This window comes from Vicugna pacos, chromosome 8 (genome assembly GCF_048564905.1).
Source record: "Vicugna pacos chromosome 8, VicPac4, whole genome shotgun sequence".
Lineage (NCBI taxonomy): Eukaryota > Metazoa > Chordata > Mammalia > Artiodactyla > Camelidae > Vicugna > Vicugna pacos.
Genome location: NC_132994.1, coordinates 28678940 through 28691009, shown reverse-complemented (window position 1 = coordinate 28691009; position 12070 = coordinate 28678940). Strand labels below are relative to the sequence as shown.

The window sequence follows — 12070 nt, the reverse complement described above, 5'->3', positions numbered from 1 at the left end:
ACTACATATGAAACATTACAAAACTATGTGACCTTGATCACAAATCCCATTACCTATTCAATCACTCAAGAACCACATATATGAAACAAAAATGTCAAACACATACACCCACACACAGAATAATAAGGAAAGGTGGTATACCCATAAACAATGAACATTTGTCAACTTTCTTTTTACTATGAGGAGTTTTAAGACCATAAGAAATAAATGCATAATATCACACATATAACACACATATATATGTATAAATATATATCTGTATTTATATCATGTGTATGTGCATGTACATATGGGGATATATGATATTTAGTCAGAGTTCACCTGAATTACATCAGAAGGGAAAGGAGAAGTAAATAAACCATGATGCACAATGCATGCTTATTCATATTTCTGTATTTCTGTATATGACCATCCATTAACATAAGTGGACCAATTTGTAACTGAGCATGCCCTGTACCATCACATTATATTTCCTCAGAGAAAGCATTAACACAGAACCTGTCATTCATAATTTGACACAGAGAACTTTACCAATGAAAGGAAAGTAATGATGTGGAATAAAACAATGCAATAAATATACCAGATCTAATTTAAGCTAAAAAACACATCAAAGGTATTTAGGTTATTTTTAAGGACTTTGATGCATTTCTAAGCTAAAATTATTTGTAAACACTTCACTTTTTTAAATCAGAAAAGCAAAATTATGCTATTAATGTGTATTTAGACTTACTCTTTCTTATCCCAATATATACATGTATATTTTTTTAATTTCTCAAATTATTTACATTGTTTTTTCCAACCTTGTAACACCCTTTTTCCTGTTTTCTTGGAAAGTTCCTATCTGTCAACTTGCAAATGGTCAATTTTACAGACAAAGGGACTAATTTTTGCATGCCGTTCTAAATACTGCATGCATAAATAAAATGTGTTCCTGGAGTATTTGGGGAGAATTTAAATTCAAATGAATTTAAGCATTGATGTAAACATGAAGGTATAGTGAAACGTCCTTGAATAAAATATTTTTACATTCTAATTTAAAGAACACTATTTAGACCAGTGATAAACATCTTAATGTAAAGTTCCTTATCACTAGGTAATAACCAAAATAGTATGCAGTTCCTTCATCAGTATAACGTCCAAGGAAATTAATACTTTATCTTTACTGTTTATTTTCTTATATTTCTTTAGACTGTTTTTATTTGATACCTCAGGATAACCATTCACATATAAAAATAATAACATTTATTAAAACAAGAAAGCACAGACAACCTCCAGCCAGCAAATATTCATTAAAGACATGGAAATAACATCACTTAATAAATTTTATTTTCTAAGTCCCTAAACTATGTCTATATATAAATAGTTTCCAAAACTCTTGAGTATTTCGATGGGTAGTAAGTTGTTTCAAATTTGAGAAAAAGTTAAAAAAAATTTTAACATGCTCTACAGATATAAAGGTTATTACTTCTCATACCCATTCTTCGCACATAAACAGCTATACAAAATGTTAAGGCAAAAGTCTGAATTTCTTAATAAACTCCAGTGACAACCAGTTACGAGGCTTTACTTTCGGAAACTACCCTGAAACTCATAGATAAATTATTTGAATAAATATTTCAATATTATATTTCATACTATCTCTATTCTTCATTCAATATTAAAGCTCACAGTTGCTGATTCTTCCCAGAACAAAAGTGCCTATTTTACAAATATAGAAAAAAAAAAGTATGATTTAGCTGTTCTTGGTTGGGATGTCTGAAATTAGTGCTGATGTTTGATTTCAAATGTCTTCCTTTCTCCTAATTTGAAAACAAAAAACAAACAAAAAACGACAAGAACAAACAGAAAAACTAAGAACGCAGTAAAAATATTGAACGAGTTTTGGAAAATTATCTATATTTAAAGCACAGCCCCAAAGGCTGCTGATTTTTCTTACCAGTGCTGTCATCATAGACAACTGTGACAGTTTTCCACTTGAAGAACTGCACCAAGTCCAGAATGGCACGGCTGAGTGAAGAGAAGTCTGGGTAGAGACTGACATAGAAGGAATCTTTGTTGTCTGACACCTGGTGCTTCCAGCGGGTCTGGATGTGGGGAACCCCCAGAGCATTGCAGATGGACTGCACTGCATTTGCTGAAGAGCTGTGTGAAGGCCCGAAGATGGCAGCCACCCCAAGAGACAGCTGATCACAGGCTGAAGAGGAGATAGAAGTCTGTCAGTAATGAGAGGAGAGATGCCAATGTGCCAACATTACCACATCATTATTGTAAACCCAAAGGTATTATCCTGGAGAAAGATTTGTTTTCCCTTAAAATAATATCTCCATCTAGCTGATTTTACATTATCAGTTTATTAGAAGGAAAATTCACCCAGACACCTGAAGCTCAGTGTTCAAATAATTCTACAAGTAATGTCAAGGGAGGAAGAGGGAAGGAGAAAGAGGCAGAATATTCTAGAATTTAAGGGGAGAGTGTTCATTTTGGAAGAATACTTCATCTCAGGGGAATAGTGTTCTTTTCCAAATTCATTGGTCATCCTCTACAATTTCAAATTCTTAATCAGAAGCCATTTATCCTCCACTCCTCATCTGCAAACCTATGGCCACAAATAGCTAAGTATTTGCAAATATCTGATGATATGGGTCAAGCTTTGCACACAAACATCCATACAAAACCTGATATGACTCATAAACGGTGATTTCATAGGGATTAAACTTGTTGAGTAGGAAGAACATCAAAGCATTTAATTAAGTAGATAAGTATTTAATCATCTGTATTTATTTGGCTTTTGGATACTATGTCTTTTATATTGTACTAAATTATTTTTTAAGTTTATATTTACTTGTAGGAAATTTTATTCACAATAATAATCTCACTGAGAGAGGCATAAACAAATTAGAAGGTATTCAGATGAGACTAGATAGATTGTAACAGGACTTGAAATTCTATAAGATACACTAAAGCAACTAATGAGTTGGGGTCTAGAAAGTAAATCATTATTGGAAACGTGAAAACTATCTTTAAATATTTGGAGATTTGCCCTGTGAAAGAGCGTTGAATTTGTTTCATTTGACTGGAAAAGGAAGAATTAGGGAAAATGATTAGAAGTTTCTGACAAATTTTGACATCATTTAAACTAAAGGAAGTAGGAAATGCTCAAAAATGAAAGTCTGCTACAAAAGACAGTGATTTGGCTATCTCTGCAAATATTTAAATATGACTAAGGAGATTGTTATTTGGATTTAGCGATCAGTTAGATATTCAGGCCTAATCCTGCCAAAATAGTTATGGTTCTACTGTGCACAATTTTCTGATATCTTCCTTCAGAGATTTTGCTGCATAAAATACAGTGTGATGGATGGATTATTAAGCATAGAGATATTTAACCAATACATTTTAGTTGGAAAAAAATACTTATTTAAACTTTCTTCAAAAATTCAATTATTATATCAATAAATAGTTTTTGAATGTATAGAATTCTTAATTTTAAAATAATGATTAGAATTCTGAATCAGTAGAAAGGTTGGAGCCTAACATTTTTCACTCAAAGATTTTAATTCACATATATTGAGAATAAAAGATCTTTCTTCACCAGATTTTTGACAAGTCACAAATCAAGAAAAGTTAAAAACATTATATTAGTTTATGTAGAACTTTCTGAAGTGTGTTTCAAATTAAGAAATAGAGTTTTTGGTTTCAAAGGAGTAATTTGAAAGCAATGTATGATTCAAATAATAATTCAAATTCTAATGCATCAAAGTATTTATTGAGCAAAACAGTATTATCTATTAAAAGTATAAGACCATATATCAGAGAAAATACTAAAATTTAAATTCTTAACCTATCACTTTCCTGCCTTGGAAAAATATTTTTTTTTAATTTTAAGAATGTCCAAATTAATTATTTATTTTATAATTATCATTAATATCAGTATTACATATATATTTACTGAGACCTCAAAATATTCAAAAACTATATTAGATTTCTCCTTTAGATTATCTTTTTACATATTGCTGTGCCCTCCAACAAGCAAGAGCTTCATAGGATGAGATCCAAGCCACAACATCCACCCTTTCAACATGTCACAAAGAAAGATATTCATATGTTTATATGAGCTTTTTTAGTGTCAGGTCAAAGTCATTTACTGAATTGCATCCTCAATGGATTTTTAATGGGTGACAAAATTTATAAATCTTTTTTAATATTTTGAAAATGAAATGAGTTTACCACCTCATAATTTGGCTAAGATATTCCCAAGATAGTAAGCTGTTTGTTGTTAGAACATTCTTGCCTGTTTTTTTTTTAATGTTGCTGCTTTGAAATCACCATTAAGAAATCTATTAATATTTTATTTATACTGTATTCATATTCCATGTTCTTTGGTCTAAATTATTTCACTTGAGACAGAGCTTCTTCTTCCTAATGGAAATAATCATGAACTATGTCACTAACCCAATGTGCTTGTCTTGCAATTAATGACTTATTTTGCAATTATGATGACAAACGTAATATTTCACAGTAACCTTTGCCCCTTTTTTCAGCCTTCAAAACCTTCCATCACCTTGACATGGTTCAGAAATATGGAAACTTATTTGTATTCAGAAAGATATGAATTCAAAGGGCAGGCAGAATACAGGCTTTGATAAACACTAGTTAGCTGGGGAGAAAGGATACTTTCATCTCAAGAAATATTGTACCTTATCAACTTCCATTAATATTAATGAGTTTAGAAGAAATTTGTACCAAGTTGGAATTATAAATAATTATGTACATTTCTATCAATGTAGGGTAGTTAGTAAAACAATATTAGCATTACAGAAAAGCAAACATTGTTTTAAAAATATGAATTTAGAACAAACACTTTCTAAGCTTACTCCTTTGAGAAAATCTACTTTATGAAATTTAATTTCTGTTACATGAGTGTAACCACACAAAAGAAAATATCACCTACTTAGACAAAGTAAGTCTATGAAAACATCTCTCAAAATTTTACTTTTATTTACTACTAAAACTGTTTTTTGGTTAAAATATCTTGATAATAGTTTCTCTATTACTTCCCTTCATATATATATTACATTCATATTCCAAAAAATTCTATTTCCATTTTTATCATCTAAAACACAGTTTTACAAAATAATAAAATAAATAAAATTTATAAGGTATTTTATTGTATCTTCATATAATCCAGTTTTCATGTAATTAGCCATTTATTTCCAGTTACAAAAAGAAGCATCAAGTGGCTAAAAAATGGGCACAGAGTACATATATAGAAAAGATTGTTCCAATTTTTCCAGTAAGTTTTAAGACTGGGCTGACTTTTTGAAGTTGCTTGGAACCACAGAACTATCAAAGTAGTCGGTAAACTGAGACCACAAGAATAGAATGGAATTAACACATAAAGCAAATAAAATGTAAAAATGGATTGCAAAACTTGGTAAAAAGCCACTGATGGCATTGTTCTATTTTAGTGGGTTTTTAAAATGGAATGGTTCAGTAGCAAAACAAAAGGATAAATAGGAAGACAACAACTCCACATCCCAGGCCTAATTGCATTTTCCGTTACAAGCAAATTTCTTGCAGTAGGTGATCTTTTCATCTTACCATCCCTTGACAAAATTTATGCGCATTTTGAAAAGAAACATTTGCATGAAAATACTCCTAATGACTTATTAATTACATTTGGAATTAAGAAATGTCTTTAAGGATAGCTGAAATTTTGAATTCCAGAAAACATAATGTTAAACATCTATCAATTACCTTTCTTGGATGCTTCAAAACTGTCATAGAGGTTTATCTTCTGGGTGTCATAGGTTAGGGTGGTATTGGGCAACAAGGTTCTGTTTCTGTTGATCGTGTTCACAGCAAATCTGAATGCAAGTTCCTCAGCTCCCATTGGGCCAGATTCCACATATTCAAAAATACCACCTGGCAAAAAGAAAGAATAATCATGCAGTTCTTACAATATAGAGAAAATCGGGAAAGGTTTCTGTATTTTTACATTTGTGTGCACTTATGTGTGTGTGCGTGTATGTGAGATTTGTTTAAGTACATGGAGTTTGTGCTTACTTCTTCTATGAAATGGAATATTTAGAATGTGCCCTTTAAGATAAATCACACTGGCAAAATTTCTTCGATATTGCAACCAAAATTTAACAAGATTTGAATATGATTTTGCCTTTTTACTTTAGTAATTGCATCTCTTAGGGCCTACGTATATATAGATCTTGCCTTAAATACTGAACATTATCCCTCAAAATTTTGCACACAGTTCCAGAATAATCAACCCTCTATATTGATATAAAGCTGTAACGTTAGCACCGGGAAAACTATATTAAATTTGACTCCATTAATTCAGAAATCAGAATTCTTTAGCACAATTTTCATGGCACATATTGTGTTAAAACCCCCAAAACTTATTCACTTGCAAATTCCAGCATTTTACTTACAAGAAAAAATAATGAAGTAGCTCTTTGTATTACTCTAAATCCTTTTTCAGAAAACACTTGACATTCTTGAAAGAACTCTCCCAAACAATGCAAATTCCTTATCAGTAAATAACATTGTAGCAAATTTCATTTTGGCCATAAAATGTAGAATATAATTTAAAAACATGTCCTTTCCATTTGTCACTTTCCACCAGCTGTGTCTCAGTCCAGTTCCCTCATTCTTGTCCCAGCCTTGATATTACCTCTCCCTCTGCAGTTATGAATGACCTAACTGGGAACTCTGTCTCCAAAAGAATCTCTTCCTTATTGTTGCTTTGGTGAATGGAATGAAAGGGGGAGCCCCTGAAAGTCGACACCCTCCAACCCCTGTCCTTAGGCCTCCAACATTAAAAATTGAGAGCATTCCTTTTTCTCCCTTTCAAACTTCACACCATGTGCTCTCAGCACAGTAACTCACAACTGAAACTCCCTTGAATAGGACATTTCCATAGCCTGCAGTTCATTCCTGATCAAAAGGCCTTAGACACATGGATGTCAGGTGACTATACCACCAGCAAATGACCTTTTCTAACTTAGTAAGAAGTCATGGTATGGTAATAATCCCTCTAAATATGAGGATTTAGGACTCAGAAGACATCATAGTGATCAGACAAATTTATATTCAGGAAGGACTGGAAATTTGTCATTTTAGACCATATTTACTTGGAAATATTTCTATTTATTTCAACTAAATTGATAGTACAGAGCAATCAACTTATTATGAAATTGTATTCTGAGTATATTTAAAACCTTTGGTAACTTATGCTAAGCACAAGGATAGTAAGTATTTATATGGTTAATGGGTGTCAAAAGCAAAATCAGATGTCTTATAAATGTGGAGAAGAATAGTAGTATGAGCATGGACTCTGCAGCTACACTAAGTTTACATTCCGGCTCTGCTACTTGTTATCCACATAAATTTGGGCAGTTGCTTAAATCCTCAGTCTGAGTTTCACCTCTAAAAAAGGGATGATAATGGAGACCATTGCATGGGGTTGTTATAAAGAGCAAATGTTATCTCATAGCAAAGCACTTAGAATCAGTGGCTGCCATAGGGCAAACACTCCAAAGTGTTCAAGGTTTCACCGTATCTTCAAAGCAGCCCCAAGTAGTATAATTTTACAGGAAATAATCCTTTGGCCAAAGAGCACACAGCTATCAAGCGACAGAGCCAACATTAGAATCTGTTCATGCCTGTCTTCAAAGTTCTTGTCTGTTCCACTACAAATTCATAGTTATCTTCAAAATTGCATTCAGGCAAAATACACAGAAATTCCCAAAATGTGAGATATGATGACCTTAATAATAATATGTAATTAGATATATAAGATCTTATATATAAAAGAGAAAAATTATTGAGTAATTGGAAAGTCCTTCTTAAGGTTAATTAGGATACAGAATAATTTTAGAAATGCAAACCTGAAGTTATTTTTAACGACAAAATAAAATGGAAAACCGAATCTCCTGGTTTCCTCAGTTCAAATTTTAGTTTCAATGTGGTATAAATACAAAATAAGGATACAGAAATGGTCAATACATGATGACAACAGGTTAAAACTTTCCTATCATACACCTCTCTTCAAATTAACAACTTACTTTGAAAATTATGTGTCAGAGTCTTCTAATATTGAGAACACACAAACCCTGTGGCCTCAAATTTTGCTCCAGGATACACACCCAAGAAAAATGGATATACACGTTCATCAAAAACCTGGTGCAAGAATATTCATAGAAGTGGGAAATAAATGTATATGTGAACAACTAGATGCACAACAGATGAATTCCACAAACAAAATGCCGAGTGAAAAGAGTCAGACACAAAGGAATACTGCTGTATGATTTCATTTTTTAAAAAGTTCAAAAAATGGTGGTGAGGGTAGGTACAGAAAGTGTGCCTGATGTGCTTCTGGGACGCTGGTGATATTCTGTTTCTTATCCTAAGTACTTGGATATATATTATTAAGGCCTTACTCTATGGTTTGTGCATTTTGTTATACATAGATCATTTTTAAATAAAATTTTACTTTAAAAAACAATTGCATAAAAATGCTAAGGCTACTCTAAGTTTGATAATACAAGCAGTAAAAATAAGGGCAATATTGCTGACTATAACTTGACTACTTGAAAAAATCCATAATTAAACTCATATAAGTGATTAAAGGAATATGAAGAAAATATATGAAAGTATATTAACTAAGTATAAACATAATATATTAAAAAAGAAAAGAGTTGAAATATTCAATATAAAATAACACTAACAAATAAAAAATACAGTCACTCCAATGGAAAAATGGGCAAAGAATATGAATACATAATAAATATTATATGCAAAGAAGCAATAAATACTTGAAAATGTTCAAAAATAGGAAAAAAGAAAGATTAAAACAATGAGGTAGAATTCCTACAGATCAAAATTGCTGTGGTATGAGAAAAAACACAGCTGAAAAGGAAAATAAATTGATACAAACTATTTGGAACATTTTTTTAATCTATCAAGCTTTAAAGATATCATACACTTGAATCTGCTAATTCTACTTATAGGATGTAACTTCAAGAAAAAGGTGGGTGATTTAGCTGCAAGGATGTCCACTTTGTTCATAAGGACAATATGATTAGATACACTCTAAATATTCAATGGGAGGGGATTATTTACAAAAATTATGGTATATTTTATTAATAAAATACTATACATCTAGCCATTTTTATCCTATAGAAAGTATCTGATGACAAAAACGCTTTATAAATAGTTACAATGTGCACTTACACTTAACACAGTATTAAGTGTGGTTCGTTTTGGACAACAGGCATTTGGTTAATTTTCTTCTTTGTATCTACTTTAAATAGTTAACAATGAACCTGTGTTACTTTTACAAATTTAAAAAAAATTGGTTTTAAAATTAAGCTGGAATATTATGGGATAGCAGAAAACAGAAGAGTAACTAGAGGGTAGTATGAAATCTCAGGATGTTTCTGCATTTGTTTCTTTGGTAATGAGAAAGACAACATACTTATAGGATATGGAGGAAAGAACCAACAGAAAGAGAAAGTTAAAAGGTAGAAAAGAGAGAGGATAACTGATGAAGCCAGGCATCTCAAGAGCAAAAAAAAAAAAGGATCAAATCCAAAGCATGGGAAGTAGGCTAAGCCTTGGAGAGGAGGACACCTTACTTGCTCAAGCATGAAGCAATTATCTATAATCTGTTGATGTGAAGATGGGCAGGACACTGAGAGGGTACACATTTTATTTATTCTCTTTATGAACTAGAAAATGAAAGTTTATGAATTTGATTCCCTGAGGAAGAAATCAGCTATTTTTATTCTAAAAGTATATCTTGGTTTTAAAACTTGTTAATAAAAAATTGAAAGGTGAAGCATCTTCTCCATCTTTTCTTAGACCTACAGAAGAGTAATTGCTCACATGATTTTGAACAGGGCTTTTTCTCTTACTTTGGGAAATCATATTCATTTTGTGCTAGGCACCTCTTATCAAAGGTGTTTGTTTCTAGACATCCTTTTTACTATGAAGTATCAGAATTATATGTAGCATTTCAGAAGCATGTGGTACATGAAGAGAGAGATGCCACCCTAAAGAGTTCACAAAAAACATGTTTGGTGGAGAAAATACATCTCAGAGTAACAAAGAACATAGAAGAACTATATGATCCTAAAGCAGCATCTTAGTATTCTGTAATTAAGTGCTTTCCAGAGACTTATAACAAGATCCACACACATTTTCACATTTTCACGAATCTAAAGACCACTTTCTCATTATCATCAAATTCCCTCTTCTCTATTGGATACAAGCAAAATTTCACTGCTTTCTTATACTTACCTTTGGCTTTCTGAAATTGAAAGAATCATCTAAGATAATCATTCTCACAGTTTTATTTCTGTTTGGTTTAGTTGTTTTCTTTGTTTTAATTCAGGAAGGGCCATCACATGTCACATAACATCTGTATCAGACAACACGTCTGCAATTCTTTCTTCAAGATTACAATAAAAGTTAATAGTTCCCTGAATTCTATGGTAGGCTTGTTAGAGAAAGAAATAGAGAAACAGAATGAAATAGGTTTCTTTTCTGTAAGCATGGTTGCCTCACTTTGTTTAACAGATAAAGAAAACCAAATGGCAAGGAATCCCTCATTTACACAGAACCCTTAACACTGGAATTTTCCCCACCACAGGCTCTGACTCACAAAAGAACAACATTACATGACTAGAAATAAAAGATTTATGTGAGTCAACTGCTGAAGCCTACCCAAATTTTTTCTCTTTTAGACCAATTTTAACTACTACTGAATATTGTATGACTCATAAACCTGTGACGGATGTGCCAACCAACATCACATCTAACTTCTGATTGTTCAAATAGGTCTTATCTTAAAGTAGGTACAATCAGTGTCTCACAGACATTCCGTTTAATAAAGGAATCGATGCTGTGAATGACACATCATCTGTTATCCTCTCAGAAGATGTGCTGTTTTTTTCAGTAAGCCATTATAATAACCTTATTTTCTATCTAAACAAATACAAAAGACATTCTCATTTTAATTTTCTACAAATCCTTATCCAAAGGATAAAATCATCTCTTTCTTTCTCTCTCTTCTCCATGTAAGGACACAGAGAGAAGGCAGCTGTTTGCAAGCCAGGAAAAGCAGCCTTACCAGAAACTAAAACCCTCAGACCTTGATCTTGGACTTCCCAGCCTCTAGAACTTTTTTTTTCTTTTTTGTAAACTGCTGGTCTCATCTAAGTCAAGAAACTTCAGGTCCAAGAAGAAGGTGGTCTGAGGAATAAAAATCTAACTTGCTGTTTTTTCAACAACTTTAATAAGACTGGAACTTAGGGGTCTTCCTTGAGTGCTAACTGGATCCCCTCCTGAGTAGCTGCAGCTTGGGGAACCCTCCACTGGAGATAGCATCACTCCAGAGTTAGATGGTTGCTGTCCTGAATGCTCCAGATCTCACCTTTCCAGAGTTCCAGACAGAACGATCAGCATCTATATCATCACAGCACCAATCCCTAAATTCCCAAAGTTCAGAAGACAGAATAACATCCCAGAGCCAAATGCAACCACTGGAACAGTCTTCCTCCTGAGCCCCAGTGCTCTTTGGTCCAAGGCTGCCAACTTAAATGCCTATAATGGATGTAGTAGGGACTGACAAACCAAAGAGTACCCACTCCATCAAAAGGGAAGCTCAATCTAAAAAAAAAAAATCTGTTAGCTAAACTCATCAGCATACACCCACTAGACCAACAGCAAGCACTGGGGCAGGCAAATGTGCTTCCCAAGGAAAAGTCTAGACTCTCTGCTGTCTTCTATGGTAGAATTTCTGCTATTACACATAGCCACTACTTGAAGGAAATGTGAGATGAAAGAGAGAAGAAAGGTGCTTCAACGCTTTCCCAGCATGTTAATAAGTTTGTCCTAACTAGCCACACTATGTTATTTCAGAGCTTAAAATGCTATTAGAAGAAATGTCCTGAAGGATTAATTTTACACACAGATCACCACAACCTGCAGGGGGGTAGGGGAAATCTACCACTCACACATTATAATGTGTGCTCCTGCAATCTGAAGCTTA

General features: G+C 32.8%; 1 protein-coding gene across 4 annotated transcripts in view; it reads right to left on the bottom strand.

The window, feature by feature from the left end:
• The window catches only part of GRIK2 (glutamate ionotropic receptor kainate type subunit 2), a 933693-nt gene that overhangs the window by 364883 nt on the left and 556740 nt on the right, over positions 1-12070 (bottom strand). For all 4 annotated transcript variants that reach the window (XM_072965660.1, XM_072965661.1, XM_072965662.1 and 1 more), the window contains 2 exons: positions 5758-5925; positions 1937-2194 (listed from right to left, as the gene is read on the bottom strand). In XM_072965660.1, the coding sequence (XP_072821761.1) occupies positions 1937-2194; positions 5758-5925 (426 nt within the window). The remainder of the gene's footprint in view (positions 1-1936; positions 2195-5757; positions 5926-12070) is intronic.